This window comes from Phasianus colchicus, chromosome 6, assembly GCF_987193195.1.
Source record: "Phasianus colchicus chromosome 6, bPhaCol1.hap1.1, whole genome shotgun sequence".
Taxonomy (NCBI): Eukaryota; Metazoa; Chordata; class Aves; order Galliformes; family Phasianidae; genus Phasianus; species Phasianus colchicus.
The window spans coordinates 22,458,870-22,481,885 of record NC_143441.1 but is presented as its reverse complement, the minus strand read 5'-3'; the positions used below and the strand labels follow the sequence as shown (position 1 = coordinate 22,481,885).

The following is a 23,016-nucleotide window of genomic DNA, read 5'->3' as shown; positions in this document are numbered from 1 at the left end:
GCTATGTGGGCAAGACGGAGGTGTGAGCGAGATGAAAAGCAGCAGCTTTCATTAATGGGTGCAGAAGGGAGAAGAGAAAACCAGGTGGCTCTGGGTTTACGTGGTCTTATTGACTGATGGAGTGTGTGTTAGTCGGCATCTACCTCACTGCGAGCCCCATGGGTACAGCAGGCACTGGTCATGTTAATAAGAGCTAGGGGGGAGAGAGCAAGCTTTCCTTGTACTGCTTTTGTAACAGCTTTCTCTTTTAAAATAAAAGTAGATGTAATAGTTCATTCTCCTTTGCATTCTTACCCTGTTCTGAGTCTTGGTTACAGTATCTTATTTCATATCATAAGGTACAGAAGGTAGGAGTGTACTTCTGAGGATGACAGAATGTTTGGCTGCACTGATGTTTTCTTTTAGAGCTCTGAATGTTGTGCTTTGATTAGATGTAAAATTGACATTGAATATATACCATGCTACTGGATCTGACCCAGCCTCTCAGTGGTTCACATAATGAAGCTGTAACTAGAAAGTATCTGTTTTGCTTAGCTAAACCAAAACCTAAACCTTCAAAGTAAGGAGATGAGGGGTATGCTAGAGCTGTTGTCTCTTGGGTTTATGGAGAGAGATACAAAGGACGCTGAACACGTACAAAAGTTTGTGAGGTGGAATTGATACAGGGATCTGTGTATTTCTTGCAGAATCTGGTAATTAGATGGTTACAAATGCTCTTTGTGGACTGTTTATTTGGGATACGTTTATCTGCCTCTCCATGAAGTTTTGAAAGATGAGAGCAGGCTTACAAGTACAACTAAAACCACGAGGTTCTAAACTTTAAGGTGGGACATTACTTACTTCAGTGGCTGTGCAACTGTTCTGACTTCATTTTTGTAAGCATCAGACAGCTATTAAAAATGACAGTAACTCGTGCCCTCTATCCACACCTAGAATATCAGTAGCTGTAACGACCTCTTGAAATTAAGTTGTGCTCTGGCAGAAGCTTGTCCTCGGGCTCAAGCAGCATTTGGCAAGCTTGATTTTAATAAGGTACGTAGCTTAAGCACATATAAAATTTGTTTTTCCCTTGGATGTAAAAGCTTTAATTGAATGCAGCCATTTTCTTTGCTGTCTTATTAGTCTTTATGTTGTGGGTCTGTGCTTTCCGAATCTATTTAAGAACTGCTGTTGACCTTAACGAAAATGCTTAGTCGTTGTGTGCGGATTTTTTCTTTCTTCACTTCAGACCTTCATTAAATTATGCAACCATGTATGTATGCATATATACATCGATATAAAATTATGGTTTGTAACTACAGAGCTGTGCTTTTCTAGAGAAAAAGCTTTTCTGCTTCCTCTCAAAGTGTGGAAGATGGGATGAAAATCTGTAGTGCTTAGTAGGCTATACAAAGTGATGTTAAGATAACAAGAATACGTTTAGTTGCAGTTTTATGCAACTTTAGCCTATAAAGAGTGGTAGCAACTTCTGTGTTTGTGTGAACTGCTGGTGGCTTACTGCAGAAGAAGATTTAATAAAACAGTTTATCTCTGAGCTGTTCCTTTCGTGCAGGTGAATGGACTTCTGCATTCCTCTTGAAGAAAGCACATTGACAGCAAACTCAGCACACTGTGGTGTGACTGTTCCTTTGTTCAGTTCAGTAAGCTGTCAGTGCCAATAAAATGCTGTAGCAACACATTTGTAGGAAAAAAACATATGAACCTGCTGTGTAAAACGTTAGTTTTTATAGTTGTAAGATTTTCTTTGAGCTATTGTTTGTGGAGTAGAGGTTTATAGTTTTTGAAGCATCTAGCATATGTTGTTATGAGAGATGGGTCATCAAATGCATCACTTTGTTTTCATAGTGCAGTTGAGATCATTCTAGCAGAGTGAAAATGAGATTTGCAATGTATTATGAATATTATTTTGATCTATGCTTGTATTTTCAGATTGCTGTTCTTGGCTTTTTTTCTAATTTTCAGATTTATGGTGGCTGTTTCTCTGAAGATAGATGTTGGTACAGATGTATGGTGCAGCGTATGATCAACAGTGAAAAGGCAGGAACAATTTTTTTTTTTCCAGTTTTTATGCATTTGTCAGCTTTTCTATGCTCCTGTGGGAAATAAACACAACTCCTCCCTCCTTCTTCTAACCTTCTTGTCTGAATAAATATAAAAACCACTGAATATGGATGTGTGACACAAATCCAAGCAACCTGTAATTTTGAATGTTGCTGATGAGAAGACTGACAAGACATGCCATACTTGCAAAGTGCTGTTGCAATGTCTTGGAAAAAAAAATAAAATCACAAGTGGTAGTTAATGTTGTTAAATGATGCAATTTAATTTCAAGCTGCTGAGAGGTGAAAACAGTAGCTGTTGTGTGATGTGTTAGCACTGATCCAATTGCACCGAAGGGGTTGTTCTTCGCTTTGGGTGGCTGACACAGAAGCCTTGTAGATCCTGTTTAAAATCGTGATTTCTGAACACCTTAGATTGTGTATCTGCCTACGGAAGGAAGTCTTCTGTATTACTTCCAAATTGCAGTTCTTGGGAGAGGGAAAAGAATATAACCAATAAATATGTTGTGGTACTCAAAGTTTTCTCAGTTTTTACACAAGTGTGAGTGTGTCAGTTCTTTAACTCTGTGACTTTCTTTGAAGGGTGTGTTAGACTTAGTATGGGAGGGTCTGATTTTCTGTCTCAGACACAGTACTGTGTCACACACATCTGTTAAAATGCTTGTACTGTAGTTCCTTTCAGTGCACATTTTGGTAGGAGGTTCACATAACTTCTGCTTAATTATATTTTATATCATTGTTACAGTGTCAGGTATTATACATTGACTATGGAAATTCTGAGGTTATAAATAGATCAGAAATAGTTGAAATTCCTGAAAACTTGCAATATCCAAGCGTTGCCAAGAAGTACAGGCTCTGGGGACTGCAGTTACCAGCTGATCAGAACTTAAACATGTTTGACCAGGTGAGTGGCAGATTTTGAAGCACTTATGATGTGCCTGCAACAGATGGTGCCAAATGTCTATGTAGTGTCTTGAGGAGTTTTCGATGAGCTGAGCGTTCAGCTGTGATAGCAGGACGTGCTGAGAAGCACTGATTGCTTGCCCTGAATGTACTCCAGAAGCTAAAATGGTTTGGTTCACGGTGTGCTGGGGGGAATGATTTTAGAGTACACTCCTGCAGTTCTGCGTACTCAGCAGCTGCTGCCAACAAGACCGATAACAGCTCAGAGCTGTTCTGAGTGGCACCGCTCGATCTAGTTTTGAGAAGTGATCTTCTTGTGGACACCACCAGTTCTGCACTCTTAAAATTATGCTCTGCCACTCTCAGCTGCCTTGAGAGCAGCAGTTGCCAGAGGAGCTGAACAGGGAGTGGCTGTCTTGCTTGCCGTGTAGCTCTGTGCCATTCAGAGGAGATACTGAGGCCCCTTGTGTATAGAGTCTCTTCTCTGTGCTCCTATTCACATTGCTTAATGTGATGAAGACATGAAAATCTGTTATGATTTCTGTTTGGTTTTTGTTTGCTTGTTTTTTCCATCATTTTGTATTGCTTGTGGTAGAGCTTTCTTTGCTTGCTGTATGTTGAAATGATACCTCTTTCCTTCCTCCAGTCTCTTCCAGTCTTAATTTTAAGTGGCAGCAACTTATGTTCAGATGTGGCTGAACAAAAATAAAAACTGTTAGTTGATTGCATTCTGGACTTAGTATTTATAAATGATACCAAATTCTTCAAAGTTAAATAACGAGGGAGAAATTTGGTGTTGATGTCCAGTCTGGTGTTAACAGAGATTAGATCAGGTACAGGCAGAGTTGCACAGATGCACTATTGTTTCAAAATAACTGTCGAACATATGAAGCTTTATCTGTGTTGCTCTTTGGGTTTTGGTCTTGAATTCTGTTTTGTTTTGGTTTCATAGCAGAAAGTTGTCTAAATTGAGTTGTGAGTTTTCAAAATGACCAGTACACAACATCAGTATATTTTACTTCACAGGGGAAGACGTTCTTGGGTAGCCTAGTTTTTGAAAAAGCAATAAAAGTACGGCAGAAGGCCAGGCAGAAGGATGATATCATTCTTGTCCAGGCAGAATGTGAAAAAGTAGACATTGGAGAAGAGGTGGCCAAGGCGGGGTTTGCTGAAAAGTGCAGATCTCCAGGAAGCACTGAAGATGTGGAAAAGAGAGAAGATGCCATGCAAAACCAGCGTAAGAAGATGAAAGCTCCTGCTCCTCTGTGGGTGAACAGGCCTGGTCACGTGCTGTGCAACCGTCCCAGAACAGTCTTGGACCCTGTCGCTGCCAGTGCTAGGAATCAGGTTTTTGCTGGAAACCGTGTGATTCTTACAAAGTAAGGCAATGGGATATAAGGGAAAGGTTTGTGTAAGTGTGTGGTCGGTGTAGTTGCTGGGATGACTTTGTATGAGAAGGTGGTGGGGTAAATGATTATCTAAGATGAAAAGTTCTTTTCCTGTCTTCCCAGCATCCAATAACGCTGGTACTGCATGGAAGGAGAGTAGATACAAAAGCATGTGTGTGGCGTGCTGTGGTGATGGGAGTTAGGACAGTAACCTGTCCAAAACTTAGTCATTACTGTTGTTGCACGTTGTTCTTCATTTGCTTTCCAAAGAGAATTTTGTTTGTCTTAATGTGACACTTCTGAAAAAGTAGGAAGTGTAGCATCTGTTAAGCAGTGAACCATAGGTGGAAGTGACGGTTGCAGGTATTGCTCCTCTTTGAGGTTCTGACAGTCAGTGATGTTCTTTGAGCACTGACAGTCAATAATGTTCTTTTACACATCTGCGTGATTGCTGCAGGCTTATCCATGAGACTCTTTGTTGCTTCTCCCTGTTTATTTACATGTATTAAAAACTCAGTGGTCTCAAATGTGGAATGTGAAAGTACATTCACCTGGCAGGACAAACATATTTTGGTTATTTATTTGTGCAGGAGCTCAACTGTGTGTGCTTGTAGGAAATAAAGCCAGCAATTGCAGTCTGAAGTGAGCTTTAGGGGGTAGTGATGTCTGCAGCTTGTAATTACATTGACAAGAGCTAGTGGTAACTTGGCAGTTAGAGTTGTCAGAAATCTTTTAAAATAAACTTGTCCTACGATTGCTAGGATTGCCATGGCAACAGGCTGCTGGGGAAGATGTTTGTGGGTGGAAAAGATGGTACTTCTCATTCAGAGAGCTGCAGTGATGTAAAAAATTATATTATTAAAAAAAAAAAACAAAAACAAAAAAAAACAACCCCAAATACCCTGGGTTGTTTAAAATTACAATTAAATCATCTAGGCAGTTCTATGCTGCTAACAAATACTAATATGAGATGAAGTGCTCTTTAAAGAAGTCTGAATTTACAGTGTAGTGCCTTATCATAAACCATTTAAATACTATAATCTGGCCTGTTTTCTGAGTTGCATATACTCTAAATCTAATTTTTAAAAAAGAGACAATAATTATTATTATTTAATATTATTGTTATGTGGCTCTTGCTGTTGAGCTAGCACTGTATCCCAAAGAATCCTGTCTGGTCTGAGCGACTGGCAGCTGCAGATCCTTTATTCCATTTCCACGCATTCTGGTGATTTTAGCATGTTGCAGGAGGGCTGTAGTCATGAAGGAGAATGAGGTGGAAAGAAAAACTGTGATGTAAGTAATGCCATGCTTACTTACAAGGAGTAGAGATCCAAAATGCTTCCCTTAAAGTACTTCAAAAAGAAAAACCTTTTCAGTAGGTATAAAATTGGCATTATTGGCTACTGTGGGTCTGATGTGTGGTACAGCAAGATGTTTCAGGTTTTGGTTTTTTTTTTTTTGTACAGAAAGGCATTTGAGTTAGCGATAGTAAAACATAAAGGGTTGTCTTCAAATGATGTATGTATGTTGTGCTTCTTGCTTGTTTTCTTCTTCAGTGTTGTGTAACAGTCTTTGAAGACTCCAGTGGAGAGAGTTGCAAATTGTGAAGAAGTAAAGCATAATTATGTAGATGCTTTTATAGTCTCTTTAGGGGTGTTTTGTGGTCATTACTGAAACTATGATAGCATGAAAGAATGCACATTGTGGTGGGTTTTGTCTGATTAATTCCCCTTCATTTTTTAAAGAGACAAAACACCAGCTTCTGCCCCAGTGCTTAACAGAAGTTTGGCATGTGTAAGAGATCAGAACCTGGCTGAAGGGAGTGACATCTTTGAAGAAGAGAAAGAAACTCAAAGAAAGGAGAATGTAAATCTGTTGAGAAGACAGAAGGAACTAGAACTGGAAGTTGAGCATCTGAAAGGTGAACTTCAGGTATGTGAACATCATTTAAAAAAAAAAAAAAGCGTCTTTCCTGGTTGCAGATGTTTTTCATGGTGCTTCTGTCTTGTAGTTTCTTCAGACTGCAGCTCAAGGCTGTGCCTTGCTATTTGAAATACAACAGGATCACACTGGTTGGACAGAGACTTGGTTTTCCCCAGTGCAGGGCACACTGGCAGCGTTGTCACCTGCACTGTGGTCCAGGCTTCACCCTCACTCCCTTGGGTGTATGTACCAGGTTGCTGCTGCACTTAGTGCAGTTTGAGCTTTGGGTTTTGCATTTTGTGATTAAAAACATGCTTTGTTTCTAAGGATGTTGTCCATGCCTTTTTTTTCCTTACTTAAAGGCTAAATAAAACTCTCTGTACACTAGACTGAAAACTCCAAAGCATCACAGAATCATAGCAGCTATTGAATTTTAGGGCTGGAGGAAAATGTTTGTTTTCTTAATTGCTGCTTAATAGAAAAAATGCAAATACCACATACTTGTATTTCTTCCAGGGAAATACAGTTCTTCCTCACATTGTGTGAGAAGTGCAGTACTTAATTACTGATAGGCTTCAGAATGCTGTGTAGTTTTGTGTGGTAAACAGCAGGAGTGAGAAGAGGTCAGAGTATGAAAGGGTGTAATTCTTGCATGAGTTGAGAAAAATATCTTGCAACCTCTTAAATGTAGAGATAAGAAGTGTAAAGCATTCTGATGCCCTCAATACCGAGATTGTGAAGAAGAGCTCCTTCCTATTTCTTGCTTTAATGAGACTACTGGTAACCAGGCTCTCCCATGAATACGCATGTTTCTACATGCACTGACCTGTTACGGTACGGGTTTGTCATCAGCTAAAGATACCATGTTTGTGTACTCATGCACATTAAATTTACAAATTAAAGAGTAGGATCTGAAGCTAAGAAAAGTTCCTTAAATTCAAGGAGTTCTTAAAAGCATTTCTTAACTATATTCTGATTTTTTTTAAGGTGTTTTCTACCAATTTTAATTACCTTTTTGTTTACTGAAAGAAAATGCTTTAAAAGAAACAGTTGTGGATGTTTTGCTGAAGTGTGAAAGTCTTTGCTTGTTGCTAAAAACACTGAAGTGATTTTTTTTTTTTAGGAAGGGCTATGGTTGCTGCTTTGAGGAGTGCTTCAGAAATGTCCTACAGTCATTAGGCTTTAAATGCTCATCAGTAAACACAAAACTGTGTGTAGTGTGGGGTGGGTGTTTTTGTTTTTGTTGGGGAAGGTTTGCCACTTATAATACATGCATAATAAGTCTAGAGAGGTTGAAAGTCTCTGAAGTTTTATTACTTGAAGTGAGGTTTATAAGTGCATCTCAGTGGTATGAAAGCAAGGGCTTTTAACTTCAGGCTGTCCCTTATAGAATGTAGCCTGATTTGTTTTTTCTTGTTTTTCTGCTTTGTGCTGCGAGAATTCTTTGTGGAAAGATCAGTATGGTTGTAAGTACAGCAAGAACTGTACTGCACTGATTTAGGTGTGGTTATGGGAGTAAGGAGTTGAGCGTGGTCCCAAACGTGACTTCCCTAGACTAATGCTTTGCAATTTTTCAGTAAGAAAATAAAAAATTCTGTATTGTCTTAAGGGATGCTGGCAAATAGGGAGTACACTTAAACACATTACTACTAAAATGAGAGGAAGGAAATGAACCAAGAACTGACAAGAAGCTATTAAAAGCAAAGACATTTTCATATTGGTTTTTGTGTTCCTAGGCATTTTATCAGTGTTTCAATAACAACTAGGCTTTTAAAGGTTTAAACTATGCTCTATGTGTTAGTCATCCCAGCTGATTCTGTTTGTCTGAAACATTACTCCAAAATTGACAGATGATTAATCAAGAGAAGGAAGTATCCAGGAAAACAGCTGAGTATCTCGAGGAAACCCTAAATAAGTACATTGGAACAAAAATGAAAGATTTGGCTGCTAAGGTGAAGATGTTGAAAGAAATTAGGTATGTATTTGTTTTTAAAATAGTACTTTTTATTATTGCCCTGATTATCCCCTGAAAGCACACTTTTTGTTTCCAAGGTTCTTTTCTAAGAAAAATACTGTGTTGAGAGGGTAATCCCCAAAACCAAGGCTTAAACTTGAGGGTTTTTTTTTCTTTTTTTTATCACGCTGGGATTTGTGTTGCCTTTCAATTCCAGCTTTAAGGAAGATGCTCATTACTATTTAGGTTAGGTATCTTTATTGCTGGTAGAGGTATTTGGGTAGTTGAACTTAGCTCTCTCATACTAAAAGAAGGAATGAAGCTGCAGCGGGGCTGAGACTTGAAATAGAAATGACCGTCAGTGCCTTTAAGAAGGAACATAAATAATACTCCCTTACATGTTCATAACAGTTAATAAAGAAAGTGTAGAGGGGTGAAATAATACAGAATAGAAATTAAGAATGTAATACTGAGATATAATGGACATTCTCTTGCTACTGCCTCCTTCCTCAAAGAGGGATTTCACGTCAGAGGGAGGCACACTGTTACTGCCTTGTGGTAGAAACTAGGTTAACATGATAGTTATCAAGCTCTGTATGTTGAAGGTGAGTGAATAGCACTGATTTCTAAAGTGTTTGAGTTCTGGGGAAAAATAAGTATTTTTGGGATAACAAGTCTGTTTCTTCCTTAATATTCAGGCGTGCAAAAAAGAATGCAGGTTTTGGGGAGCAGCTTTCACAAGCCATAAAAGTGGTTACAGAAGGAAATATCACTGTTCCGTCTTCCTTGGAAAAATTGCAGAAGCTTTGGTCGGAGTATGACTTGGCTCAGGAGATGATTCAGTTATGCAAAAATGTGGTACGTTTTGACAAGAGTGTTTTAGTCTTGTGAGTGTACCAGGGTATCGTGAGCACAGAAAGGAAATGCTACCCGGCAAAAGGCAGACATCAGATCTTTGTTACCTGCTGCAACTGATAAATTTATGAACTGTTATTTTTCTATTAAATGTAGACTACTTTGACACCCTTGATATTTATGAAGACACATCAGGATATCAGAACGCATTGACTGAAGGGCTTCTATTCTGTAATAATTAAAAACCACTTTAGCTGTGCAGCTGATGTGTCTTTAAAACCTTTCTTGAAGCAGCATGCCACTACAGTATTATGTAAGTCCCTCCCATGGGAGTGTGTAGGGAAATTGGTATGTAAATAGCAACTGTGCAGTAAGATGGGCTTGTACGATGGGGGAAAGATGCCATCTAGTGTAACTTCTCAGCTGCTACAATCAGTGAAAGCCTGCCTGAGTGTGTAGAAGTGGCTGTGATGATAAATATGGCTATGTACTGCCTCTCAGTGGAAGTGCTGCTTTTGAGAACAGGAGGATTCTGTGCTCTGTGGCAGGTGATGGTATGGTGGGGCTGAGAAAGTAGCAGTGGTCTGGGAATGTGGCAGCAAACGTTGTATTCTCATATATAACCTGAAACCTTTTTAAATGTCTTTGCTGAGGAGGTATTGCAGCATTTCAGTGAATTTAATAGCTCATGAAATGGTCTAAAAAATAATAAGCCATATGGTTGAATAAAATACATTCTGTTCTTGTGCAGGGCAAGAATTAGAACATCTGTAGTATAGCTCACATTCAGTTGCTGTAGGTGAGAAGAGATTCTTTTATTTACTGAAAACTTAGTCAAATGTTTAAGATAATATGTTAGTAAACATACAGCATTTTGGGCTTGCTTTGTATAGGCTGGCAACATATAGAAGAATAGCTGCTGCTGCTACTTTTCTCTCGTCTGAGTTGCTAACCCCAGAAAGCAGCAGTCGTCCAGGAAAAGCTTCCTGAAAAGAGGTCTCAGTTTTGAAGAGTGCTTCAGGATTTCTTTTTTTTTTTTTTTTGAGTGAATTTACTTTTATATGTTAGACCATCTTGATATTGCCTTTCTTTTTAGCTGTGGATGGCTAACAATGATGTTGTCTACAGGGTGCATTGTAGTGTTGAACTGTTAAAGCAGTTGAAGTGCTATGGACAGGCTGCACTGTGTTCTTCCTGGTATGTTTGTTTTAGCACTGTGTTTTGTGTTGGCAAGGTGTGGCCTTGCAACAGCCTGAAAACCAGTTCTGTTCAGAAATGAACCCCCCACCTTCCTTTTTGGCATTGTTCCTAATTACCTTAAACTAAGGCTTGTAAACGAATGGTGGTACAAACTCTTATGACTTCTTAAGAGCCTTCTGTGGCTTTCGAAGATTCCTGCTGTGGAAGGTTGTCAAGCCAGTGTCACTAATATTTTAAATAGGGGAAAAGGAGAAAAGACAGGAGTTCTGCTGTGTCAGGTATCCCCTAGAGTTCTTGAGAACTGCAAAGGGTTGCAACTGGGGATGTGTGCTGAAGAGTAGAGTTCCCTTGAAGAGTTAATTTAGTTTTCAAGATGAATTGCTGGAAGCAGGACATTCCAAGGCTCTTGTAGAATTTGCCTATGGATATAAGAAATGTCCAAGATGCTCACAGTAAAATGATCTGTTTGTTATTCTGCTTGATGTCCTTATTTAAATATTTAACAAATATTTTTAATAGCCAGCAACATCAGCATACTCTGTTGCACTTTGTTTCCCATTCAGTGGAAATGAGATGTGCCAGTGCATAGGAAGCCCACTGAACCCAAACAGGTGGAAGAAATGGCTGCCTATTGAGCTATAACAGATTGTTTAACTCTGTTTTCTTTGTCTGTCGACTTAGCTGCCAAAATTAGTTTTATAAAGTGAAATCTTGCTATTAGGTCAGCTAAGCAACGTGCTCTTCCTTTAACTTTCCTTTCTCCCTGTAACAAATCTGGTTTGTCAGCTCTTGAAAGTAAATGTTTTATCTTGCTTTTGGAGAAACCTCCAAAAGCTGCATCTTAAACAATATTACAGGTAAGCCCAGTAGAATTTGGATGTATAGTAAGAGATGTTTCAGTATTCATGTTCTGTAGTTTCATAGTTGATTTATGCTGACTTAACTTGGTCACTTTTGATTTGTTCTTATTTTTTAATACTTAATTTCTTTAGACTAAATATCTTCAAATGAAGGTGTGTGGTTGAATTGTTTGATCTTGATTAAGATGGTTGTGTAATGGATGTCTTGGAAACATAACAATTAGTGAACTGAGATGGTACTGAGGTATGATTTGCATAAAAACAACACAGGTTGCTCATCTGGAGTGGAAGGGCTTAAAAATGTACCTGAAAGTCGTCATAGAATTGGATGTAAACTGTGTGCTCAATATGGGAAGAATATATACCACAATAGGAAGGACATTGTTGGTTACTTAAGCAACTCTTGTGTGAAACTTTATTGAGAGAGTGGCAGCTTTACAGGTAAGGGAACAGGGATAATTAGAAGTTGCTCTGATTGCAATGTATGCTCATAATGTAACTTTGTAATGCAAACACTGCATACTCAGACACTGTAGGCAGTGTTTTATGGAGTGTTGCTTCATTTGCGTTTTGGAATTAGAAATTAGATTCAAAGTTTGCTTTATGAAGGTGGGATAAATAGAGCAGTTTAATGAGGATGCTGATTCCAGTGCTAGTTTTAACTATTTCACATCTTGCAAGTTAGTAATTTGCACTAAATAAAGCCAAAACCTGACGCCAAAAGTAGAGAGGGGCTGAAAACATGGATAGAAAGTATCCATGGAAATGCATTTTTCTCTTGCTTATGAGGTCATGGAGGTAAGAAGACATTGATGAAGTGGATGCACTATTTAATGCTGCTCTTAGAACCTTTAATAATAAAGATTGCTGTCATTGGAAACAAGTTGCTGAGCTGAACTGGTATCTGGTGTGACTGAGACTAATGGGGTGCTGGGGTTTTTGTGCCTGTTTGAGGTATGAAGTGGATAAATCACTTTTCTAGGTATAGTTTGAGAAGTTTTCAGCCTGTTAATTCCACTGTCTGCTGCTGTGGTGAGCTTAAGTCTTTGTAACGTAGGCTTTCAAAATAGTTCATGCTCTCTGAAGTTATGTAACAGGCGTTTCCTGAGGCATGCACTGTTATATGCATCCAGTGAAATGGCAGACACGGGAAGGAAGGAGACTTGGGGCTCTTGAGCCATGTATTGACTTCCTGGTCTCTTACTCTGTCCTGTGCAGACTGTTGAATTGACGCTAGTGCTTGAGCTGGCATTCATTGGAGTTTGGTTGCTTGGTGGAATCTTCTGCTGTGCTTAAGTCTCTGTTGTTGCCATTTCTAAGGCAATATTTTGCAGAAATCTTGTCTTGGAAAGTGTTTTGTATGACAAGGTGTCCTTCAACATTTTTATGCAATGCTGAATATTCTTTCACAACCTAGCCTGAAAAATGATGTATACGCTTAGTTACCAGAAATGCCCAGAAAGCAAAGTGCCTTTAAAACTTTTTTTGGTTGTTTGGTGTTTTCTTATGCATGGAAGCAATACTTTAAGTTCTGCGTTAGAACTTTATTCAGTGATATTTATTTTTTATTAACCAGTTCATTTATGTCTGGCTGGCTGAATTACATCTGTTCAATTGCTAATCTGGGTTTTAGGTTTTAAAACAGCATGTGATACAGTTTGTGGAGGTGAATGTAGAACGTGCCCGTAGGTCTTTACAGCAGGTCTGTAAAGGTATACTTTGGTTTTTCACATTCATATGTGTTTTCATATTTCTGTTGGCACATTGTGTTAAATCATTATTGAAAGAACACTGCAAACATGTTTGAGTGTAGATTTCAACTTCCCTCACCCATTTCAAGGGATTTGATATTGATTAGCCTGTTAGGTACCTTGTCTGATATGAACGCGGGATTCTTCTCCCAACAGCAGAGCTAACACTGCCAGTTGTCCAGAGGAAACTTTTCATTTTCTAAAAAACTACTTAGTGTTCTCTTTTATCATCTGTGTTGTGTGGCATTTGTGTGCAAGTTACTGATTTGCTTTTCTTTCTGCATAGGATGAAAGAGATGAGTTGATTATAAAAAGAAATGAGGTGCAGCAAAATTTGTATTCTGCAGTTAAAGAATTTATTTTGGAAGTGGATCAACTGTTCATCTGTGAACGCTCGAACATACTACAGGTATGGCAGGAGGTCTTATTACTGAGTCTGAAACATTGAGAACCTTTAGGAATGTTTCTTAAACATTTTGTGGCCATAGACCTAAGCAGCAGATGAAGCATAGGATCTCACTCATGAGTTAAGCTGTATGTTTGACACTTGTGGTTCTCAGCATTTCTTGTGATCTTGGTCTTCAGGATGTTTTGTTTCTAGAAACAAATGATTTTGATCCTGGATTTGGGTAAGAGTTTTATCTTAACATACTGTGTTTGGTGACTAATAAGAATTCACAAGGCACAGAGAACATGGAAGATGAGTACTGATAAGAACCTACAATTCAAGGAAATTATAAGTGAGAAAATAGTCTGTAGATGCAGTAGGATCTCTTGAAAATTATTAATGGAAGTACTACCAAACTGGTATTGGGGATTTTATTACTGGAAATAAATTATTTTCTTCTTTTTAACTGCAGAAATACTACTTTCATTTTGACTGTGTAGGTGTTTGGACAGGGAAAAATGTTGTTAGTTTGATAGCTTGCACAAATCCCAGAAACTTACTGGGAGTTGGAACTTCATGATCTTTGAGGTCCCTTTGACTCAAGCCATTCTGTGATTCTTCCACAAAAGTACGGAATTGGGTTCCTATGAAGAAGTGCCCCAATTAAAGGCAGCATGCAGATTTAAATAAGGTTGGAGAAGCATTACTAAAATAAAAGCATCCAATTTCTAAGGGAATTGCTCAATTTCGAATTGAATTATTTTATAACAGTATTTGATGGACTTATTTTTGGTTACAAGTCTGAAATGCAGGTTGGTGTCGTCTTAGAAAAAAGTTTGGATGAGTATCATTTCATAACTTTCCATAATTTTGGGGCTTTGCATGGGTCCTGTTTTTTTTCAAACAGAAAAAAAACTGTGATGTGGTGGTTTTGTTTTTGTTTTTTTTTTTTGTATGAATATAAAGGTTGTGTTGTGCTAATCCACTAGGTGGTAGGCATTAAACGTTCCCTGGATAATTGTACTGCAGTCAAATTGTGATAGTTTGTCTGGAAGATATTTGAAAGAATACTGAAATGCTGCAGTGTGTATTAATTGAGTTCTGTGCTTTAGCTTAACTGTGTTGATGCCCTTCTCTTTTATTAGAAGGTAGATGATGCAAGTAGTTTTTCTGAATAGAACAGGAAGGTTCAGTGAGAATTATGGCTGCTAATGCTTTAGGAAAGTATGTTTATATAAAAGATAAATGGGAAGAAATAGGACTTATTTATAAGACTCTTTTCCTTGAGGATTGTCTAGAATATGTTCAGGTGCTCTTCTGGTGTGACCGGTTCTGTTTCTGTAGGCATATCTTATTCATATAAAGCTTGTGCCACCTGGCTCACTTGGAAATGACTGTTTTAAACAATCTATTATACTGACTACATGCTATTTGCAATCAAGTTAGAATTTTATAAGATCGTATTTTATTGCCTTTTGGGAAGGCTTTTGATGAGTGACTTAAATTATGTTACACGTTGCTTTTTCAGTAGCACTGACTGAGTTTAAAGGGTCTTTGATGTTAACTGAGCTGAAAAATATCACATAAGGAGGAGAAAGAAAAGTGTTCTGCTGTTTTTTCTTTGTCTAAATGAGCAAGATGTTTTTAGGGAAGGCCTGTTATACTTCAAACTTCTCCATCTCAGAAAAGAAAAAAGTGCAACACTATGTATAAGCAAACTTTCATTAGTCCTTTCCAGAATTTCTTTAGACATCTTATTGCAGGGAACAATGTGTATAAGTGAAATAGTCCATCTTCAGGATGGACTTTGAAAGCTGCAGAATGCCACTTATTACAAAAGCACAAGACAATTTAGTCAAATATATCATAGAATCATAGAATGGCCTGGGTTGAAAAGGACCACAATGATCATCTAGTTTCAACCCCCCTGCTATGTGCAGGGTCACCAACCAGCCTGGCCTTGAATGCCTCCAAGGATGGGGCATCCACAACCTCCTTGGGCAACCTGTTCCCATGCGTCTCTGCCCTCTGTGTCAAAAATTTCCTCCCTATATCTAACCTAAACCTCTTCTGCCTCGGTTTAAAACCATTCCCCCTTGTCCTGTCACTATCCATCCTTGTGAACAGAAGACCACGATGAAGCCTTCTCTTCTCCAAGCTAAACAAGCCCAGTTCCCTCAACCTTTCTTCATAGGAGAGGCGCTCCCAGCCCTCTGATCATCTTAGTGGCCCTCCTCTGAACCCATTCTAAGAACTCCATGAGTCAGGAACAGACATGAGTCTCACTGGCCTATAGTTTCCTTATTCCCTTTCTTAAAAATAGGAGTAATGCTTGGTCAGGTGTTCTTCAGCATGACTTTCTACTTTGATGCAAGGAAGGCTGCCTTTTGTGAAGATGTTTTCTCAAGTACTGTCTGACATAATGAGCTGCTTGTTGTTCAGGTCATTTGACTGGTCTTATTTTTAAAAGTGATTTCTGTTTTGCCATGAGCTTTAACGTTTGTGCCTTTACTATGTACATACTACTGATCTGTTTTCCAGTACAAATCAAAAGGAGGTTTTTACTTTTGTCAGTATACATGGCATCTAAGCAGTGAAAATAACTTCAGAGGTCCTCGGGGATATCAGACACAGAAATGGTTTGGTTCCGTTGGATATGGTGATTAAAGTGTCAGAAGAACTTTGCCTACTGCCTTTTAATGGGAGATATCAGTGTCCAGAGCCACCTGTGGGACATCAGGCTGCTCACCTTGTTCCTTAGTACAAGTTCACTTTGTTTTGAGGAACATTCTAAACTGAACCTGTTTTTGCTTTTTGTCCTGATGAACATGGTGTCAAAGTCCAGTCTGTAAGTAGAAGAGCGTGGAACACTTCTGTCTTGTTATGATCTGTTTTTTGTGGTCTTTTCCTTCCATATTTTGAAGGGAGTATCAGACTCAGTAGTGTGTGATTCTTTTCTGTATTGTGTTTCCTGATAGATACGTCCAGGAAATTTGGCAGCAAAGTGGAGTATAAAAAGGACTTCATTGTAAGAGGATTTTGTGGTAGCACTATCTGCTGACATAAAACTAGTTCTTACGCTTTTTGCATTAATTTTTTTTTTAATATAATGCACTGGTAAAAAAAAGTACTTTTTATGTGCTGACATGCTGTTTTTGTTTGCTTAATGCACAGGAACTGTCTGTTTCTCTGGAGATGATTTATGGTCAAGTTTGTGAATTAAATGATTCTGAAGAGGTATTTCAACAGTTCCTTACGTGGAAACATGCTAAAATAGAGGAGTTCATTGATATTAGAAATAATACAGATGCTGCTTTGCAGATTCTCACTGACTTGTTCAGTGGCATCCTAAAGGTAAAGCAAACAAGTCTTACCTTTCCTCTTCCTGAAAAAGATGAAGTATGATGCAGATAACCAAGCTTGTGTGCAGTAGTCATTAGTAGAGAGGGAGGTCGTTCTACTGTTCTTACGCACAAAGCCTTAGCTGCAGTACACAGGGAGAAGGTGTATCTTGAGCAACTCGTACCAGGCAAGGGTTTATGCTTTCATATGAAAGGACATCTTTTATGTTAAGCAAAGTGCTTTTGTGTAACTTGTGTGTGCACTATCTAATCCTTGTGTGAGGGATTAAAGTTGCCTTTGGATAGAAACACCTCATATTTTAAATGTGGAGGTTGGCGGCCCTGTGTGTAGCAGGGGAGTTGAAGCTTCATGATCCCTTCCAACCCAAGCCATTCTATGATTCTATAAATATCTATAATCCGGTGTAACATCCATCAAAATCTAGAATGGAATTGGATCAGTGATAGATAAAGGCTTTTGTTTTTAGAGAATGAATGGCTCCTTTTCACTGTGCAACTCCAAAGTTTTTGGAAGCAATATACCATTTGAACATGACTATAAAAGTTTTTGCTTATTTAAGATTATAAAATATTTTTGTGATCTTTAGTGAAATACCCATGCTTGACAGGTAAATAAATGAGGAAGAGTTTAATGCTTCTTATTATGAAGTTGTATAATGCACATTAAATATAGAAACAAATTTTCATTGCAGTTCTTGTTGCCAATGTAATTAATAGACAAAATGTAATTAGTAGACGAAAGTAACAAAGTTTTGCCAAAAACATCCAATGCAATTATAAACTGATCTTACTGACTCAATCTAGTGTTTTCTGTATCTTTATCTCAAAGCTGTTAGTTCTGCCTTGTATGGAAATATTCAAGGTTTGCTGGTGGAAATCTTTAACTTCACGTCACTGTTTATCAGCAGTGAATTAGATCCCAAGGTGCATCTTTACCTCAAGCAGCATCTCCATTTAAAAAAAAAAAAAAAAAAGCTCACTCAGCCCTGAGAGTACCACACTGAGCTTTGGTACCAGCATTTTGCGTATCACTGTGTGGACAGCACTGATATTGATTTTGCATGTTAGACCCAATAGTGGGAGGATTAGGATTTGTCTACTATATTTCTTTTTTTTTTCTCTTAATCATAGTGAGATTAGGAAAGTAAAATGTGATCAAGGCAAGAGTCAATTTTTGCTTGTTATGTTAGTTCTAGAAATTGCTGTATAGCATCAGGCAGTTAAAGGTGATATTTGACATACATTCTGATTAGATCTCCATTAGTGGTGATTTTTGTATTTTCTTGTCTGTTCTCGTAATTGAAAGCTATAAGATAAAATCAGCCTTGCTATCTTCTTGTTATTTCTTTCCCTTCTTTTGAAGTGTTTTGACCTGAGCTTAGAAGCATCGTCTGATACAGAGGAAGTTCCTGATAATGTGGATGAAGCTCTCAAAGAAGCTGAGTTGTGTGTTTGCAAAGAGCTGAAGACAGACTTAACAGTATGTTTTTTTCTTAATTTTGTTTTATTTTATTTATTGGGCCAGGGGATGGGGGAATGTGATGAAACATCACTCAGTTTGTTTCTTGGAGAGAAAAGAATGTTGTCCAGGCAACAGGCAGAGGGCAGCCTTGGGTTACAGGAACTTAGCTCTATGATTGACTTAACTAAGAAACACTGAGAAAACGAATGCTTCCCTCTGTAGAAGCAGAGAAGCATTCTTTAAGCTGCCGTGAGTTTTGGTGCTGGTGCTGAAAGTATAAGTGATAAGTAAGTATCTGTTGCATCCCTGTGTTCATGGTTAAATTCTTCCATTCACAAAATCACTATTCATCTGCTTTTTGCTTGAGACAAGTGTTCTTGCTTCATTAGGAATCTTTTGATACTTTTGTCAAAGTTTTCTCCAGTTGCTTACCTTTTCTGTTGAGTTTTTCCTCCATCTTTTGCTAACTCTCAAAAGTACTTGTGTTGTCTATATGGTAAGAGTCCCTTCTGTGCCATAGAATCATTATGGTTGGAAAAATTCAGTGAGATCTAGTCCAGCTGTTGACCCATTACCAAGATGTCATTGGCCTTGGCTATCTGGACACACCGCTGGCTTATGGTGAGCCATGGTGACCTATAAGCTAACACTCCCAGATCTGTTTCCACTGTGCAGCTTTCTGATCACTCAGTCCCAAGTCTGTAGCATACTGCATGGGGTCACTGTGACCAAAGTGCAGCACGTGGCACATAGTCCCATCAGTCCAGATCCCTCTGTAGGGCCTTTCTACCCTCAGGCAGATCAGTGCTTCCTTCCTACTTGATGTTGTCTGCAAAGATACTGAGGGTGCGTTCAATCCCCTTGTTCAGATCCTCCATAAAGGTATTACACAGCATTGGCCTCAGTACTGACCTCTGAGGAGCACTGCTCACGACTGGGTTGCCAGTGGGATTTAACTCCATTCAGCACTGTTCTCTGAGCCCAGTTATCCAGTCAGTTTTTTACCCAGCGATGAGGATACTTGTGCAAGCCATGGGCTGCCAACTGCTCCAGGAAAATGATGTGGGACGCAGAGTCAAAGGCTTCACTAAAGTTTAGATGGACTACATCCATAGCTTTTCCCTCATCCACTGTATGGATCACCTGTCATAGAAGATCAGGTTTGTCAGGTAGGACCTGCCTTTTGTGAGCCTGTGCTGGCTAGATCTGATCCTCTGGTTATCCTGCATGTGCCTTGTGATCACACTTGAGACAATCTGCTCCATAACCTTCCCTGATATTGAGGTCAGACTGATAGGCCTGTAGTTCCTTATCTAGTTGTAGATTGGCCTTACATTAGAAAGTCTCCAGTCATCTGGGACCACTCTGGTTGACCAGGACTGCTGATAAATACTCTTTTATAGAAGTCACATCAGAGTGGTCGTGTCAGCGGGCGTTGCACCTGTCCTCTAGTGTAGCATCATACCAACAGCAAACCAGCAGTAGTTTGCTTGTGCCTGCTATCTGTAACAGAACCGGTGACTGCTTTGAAATGTTGTGTGCTTTGATGCTTCATATGTATTTAATCATTTTATATTGAAGAAATTTTTTTCATAGCATGAAATGGATTCTGTATGTAGAAGCGCTGTTCAGCTTTATTTTACTGAAACTATTGGCTAACTTTTCTAGTGTCTTTAAGATGAAAAATGTGAGTTTATCTGTTTGCTGCAGAACTTATTATAAAGTTTTTACATATGAAATGTTAGTGCATATAAATAGTGAATGACTCTTTAATCTTTGCTTGTAATTCAATCTAGGAGCATGATGAGAAAGAGAAAGGAATAATTAAGAGTGCATACAGTAAAGTTATGCATAAAGTTCGTCAAGAGCAAAATCTGATCACAGTCATACAAAAAACATACTTGGCCAGTGTTGAGGTTAGTTCTTGACTTATTTGTGTCATGCTGACCTGCATTAGTAATGCTTCCTGACATACCTTATTAAAAAGATGTCTTTTTATCTTTTCTCTCTCTTACATGGGAATTCTAATATATGTTGGTGAGAGGTTGGTTAAGTTAAAGTTGGGGAGAGTTAGAAGAGACTTTGTTTTGTGTGAATACAGTGTTGTGTGTTTGGGTGGTTTGTGTGGCTGTGTGGTGCTGCTTTGCTAAGGCAATGGGAATTGGAATCTGTGGATTCATTGCAAATCTGTAGTATGTAACTTAAGGGAACTTACCTTAAGTAGGATGTTTTCCAGCAGGTTGTGAATATAATCAAAACTAAACACAATAAAAACCCTATTTTAATGGAGAACATTCTGAAAAGCTGAATTCAGATGGCCTTCAGACAGTTTCTCTAGTGCATTGAATTAAAGCCTATTAAAATGGAATTCTTGAATGCTTTTGTGATTTTTTAAAAATTTTTTTTCCTAGTTCAAAAAACAAGCTGAGGAATGGCTGAATAGACGACCTAATTCTGACAACTTATTATCAATCAAAAAAACCGTGAAAAGTTTGAAGGCCCAGTTGAGATGGAAGTTGACTGAGAAGAACAACCTTGAGGAAGTATGAAAATCTTAGGGGTCTCTTTTTCCAAGTTTATTTAGAAATGCAAATTTTCTTCAAATGATGGTAACTAGACAGAACAAAATCTTCTTTTCGTGCTTTGAAGATGTGTTCTTCAGGTTCAGTTAGGACTAAGAAGTTGCTTGATCTGAATTCTTTTAACTGTACACAGCCATTCCTTTCAGTCCCCGGCCACACTACCATTGCTTTTAGCTAGAGCTGTATAACCTGCATTCCCTTCATGTCAAGCTAGGAACTGCATTTAGGTAGCACATAGAAATCATGGGAAATCCCTCTCCAAATGCTGCTGCTATGAAGTCTGGGCCGGCTCTGAAGGGAGCCTTTCTGGGAAGAATAGTGATTCTCTTTTAAGAGAATCTTTTGGTTTTCCTGAATGGAGGCTGAAACATAGGCTCCAGAACTGTAATATGGAAACTGCTTTTTAATCCTAATATAGTAGATTATTGTTGTTTGGTATAATAGAATGAGAATTATATACTCACTTTGTTATCCCTAATGCAGGCTGATGATTACAGTGAGCTTGAAATTACAAGAATAAAAGAAGAAATTGCTGCTCTGCGAAATAAGCTTCTTCAGGAAATATATAAGGAACGAGAAGAATATGTAAGTATTATTTAGGCAACTAAAATAAATCTATTTGAGCCCCATCTGCTTTTCAGTTGCTTTTTTGTATATTGTGGATTAAAAAAAAAAGTGGTTTTTGTAGTGTTGAATGTTAAGGTGGCTTTTTCTTGGCAAAATCTGTGGGAGAAGGAAAGGAAGCAGGTATTTGGGTGTAGTCTCTTCAGACAGTTCTCCCCCCATATTCTACCAGTCCTCCCCCTTCCCCTCCTCTCACTTAAGGCAGGTGAAGCAAGAGAAAATGAACTGCAGTTCTTGACCAAGAAAAACTGCTGGTGAAAGATCAGGTTTAGAAAAGAGATTATTTCTTGAAAAGGGGAAATATTTCCTTATGACTCGGCTAAAATAGGATTTATCCTCAATTGAAGGAGATCACTTTTTCACTGAGTCCTCCATCTGGAGGAAGGAGTTGAAACCATTGCCTTGCAACTTACCTCTGCAGACAAAGCATTTTTGTGTAATAGTTACCTTGCATTATAGCTATGGGGGATCTGGAGCTGATTTGAGTGCTTTGGTCTGTGTTACTATTTGATTTGTCTTCTCTGTTTAATCTGAGTGAAGTTGTGCCTTTTGTCTTGTTGAAAAAGTGTAATATTGTAGAAAAAGCAGTTCCCTTTTGTACCTTAACATTAGTGGTCTTACCCTTAGAGCTTTTGGAAATCCATCCATATTGAACCCCTGTATTACTGGGAAAGGTGAAGTTTTTATTTTTGGTAGAGAAAAGAAGTAGTGGTGTTACTTTGAGCGGTGCTGCTAAAGGAGGTACAAATGCGTGTATGCAGGATGTTACAAGGTACATACTTTTCAAATGTCAACATCTGTGATGTCAGAAGCTAGTGACCTAAAGCTGCCTTGTTTCCTTCAGGAGAAACTTGCATATTTAGTACAGAAATGGTTCCCTGAGCTGCCCCTTCTGTATCCAGAAGCAGGAATTCTAACCTACATGGTAAGCATAGATTGTTTGATCACCCTGACAGTTATTGTTTGGGGCACTACTATGGCTTTTCATTCCTTCCTGCCCATCCTCCTAGGAGATGTTCAGTATTTTCATAACTGCTTTGCAAATGCCATTTTGTCTGCAGCTAGACTCTTGCTAACACATGCTATAATTTTAACAAGTCCCCACTGCATTTGTGCTTTGCTAAGCTCTTTGAGAAAGAGGAGAGATGGTCAAAGCCTGTGAACCTTACCAACTGTTAAAGCTATGCTCTTACACTGGCTCTGTGTGTGTACATGTGCTTCAGAATTCAGGTGGGCTTCTATCGCACAGCCTGGAGCGAGACCTTTTAGATGCTGAGCCCATGAAGAAACTGAGCACAAAGCGGCCATTAGTGTGTTCAGAAATTCAGGATCAGAAGGTTCTTCTAAAGGTAACGTTTGTCCAGATTTTCAGGTACCACTGCAGGTAAGACCTTAGCTATGAATGTGCTGATTCTGAATTAATTCTGCTGTCTCTTTTCAGTTCCTGAATTCAAAAACCCTTTTCTGCTAGCACATAGCACTAGCCTGTAGAACACGCAATATTGTTCTCCCTCTGGATTGTTTCCCTGTTGCCTACTGATTTTTTTTTTTCCTCTCCATTTGAGGGCAGCTGTAGTAAATAGTGCTTCTCTTCTGCTGTCTGTTCCTTCTGATATTTGATGGGCCTTTTAGCTTGTTCATTCTTCTTGTGTTTTTTCTTTTGTAAATGCAGGTTTGTCTTCCAGACGATTTCACCATGAAACT

At 38.6% G+C, this 23,016-nt stretch overlaps 1 protein-coding gene across 3 annotated transcripts in view; it reads left to right on the top strand.

The window, feature by feature from the left end:
- Window positions 1–23,016, top strand: part of STK31 (serine/threonine kinase 31) — a 33,587-nt gene that overhangs the window by 1,769 nt on the left and 8,802 nt on the right. For 2 of the 3 annotated variants that reach the window (XM_031590115.2, XM_031590112.2), the window contains exons 4-18: window positions 934–1,032; window positions 1,963–2,037; window positions 2,806–2,964; window positions 3,990–4,342; window positions 6,097–6,283; window positions 8,125–8,249; window positions 8,927–9,086; window positions 13,181–13,303; window positions 16,457–16,636; window positions 18,008–18,124; window positions 19,903–20,022; window positions 20,518–20,649; window positions 21,172–21,273; window positions 22,157–22,237; window positions 22,536–22,661. In XM_031590115.2, the coding sequence (XP_031445975.2) occupies window positions 934–1,032; window positions 1,963–2,037; window positions 2,806–2,964; window positions 3,990–4,342; window positions 6,097–6,283; window positions 8,125–8,249; window positions 8,927–9,086; window positions 13,181–13,303; window positions 16,457–16,636; window positions 18,008–18,124; window positions 19,903–20,022; window positions 20,518–20,649; window positions 21,172–21,273; window positions 22,157–22,237; window positions 22,536–22,661 (2,139 nt within the window). The remainder of the gene's footprint in view (window positions 1–933; window positions 1,033–1,962; window positions 2,038–2,805; window positions 2,965–3,989; window positions 4,343–6,096; window positions 6,284–8,124; window positions 8,250–8,926; window positions 9,087–13,180; window positions 13,304–16,456; window positions 16,637–18,007; window positions 18,125–19,902; window positions 20,023–20,517; window positions 20,650–21,171; window positions 21,274–22,156; window positions 22,238–22,535; window positions 22,662–23,016) is intronic. The other variant, XM_031590116.2, reaches the window with a different exon arrangement.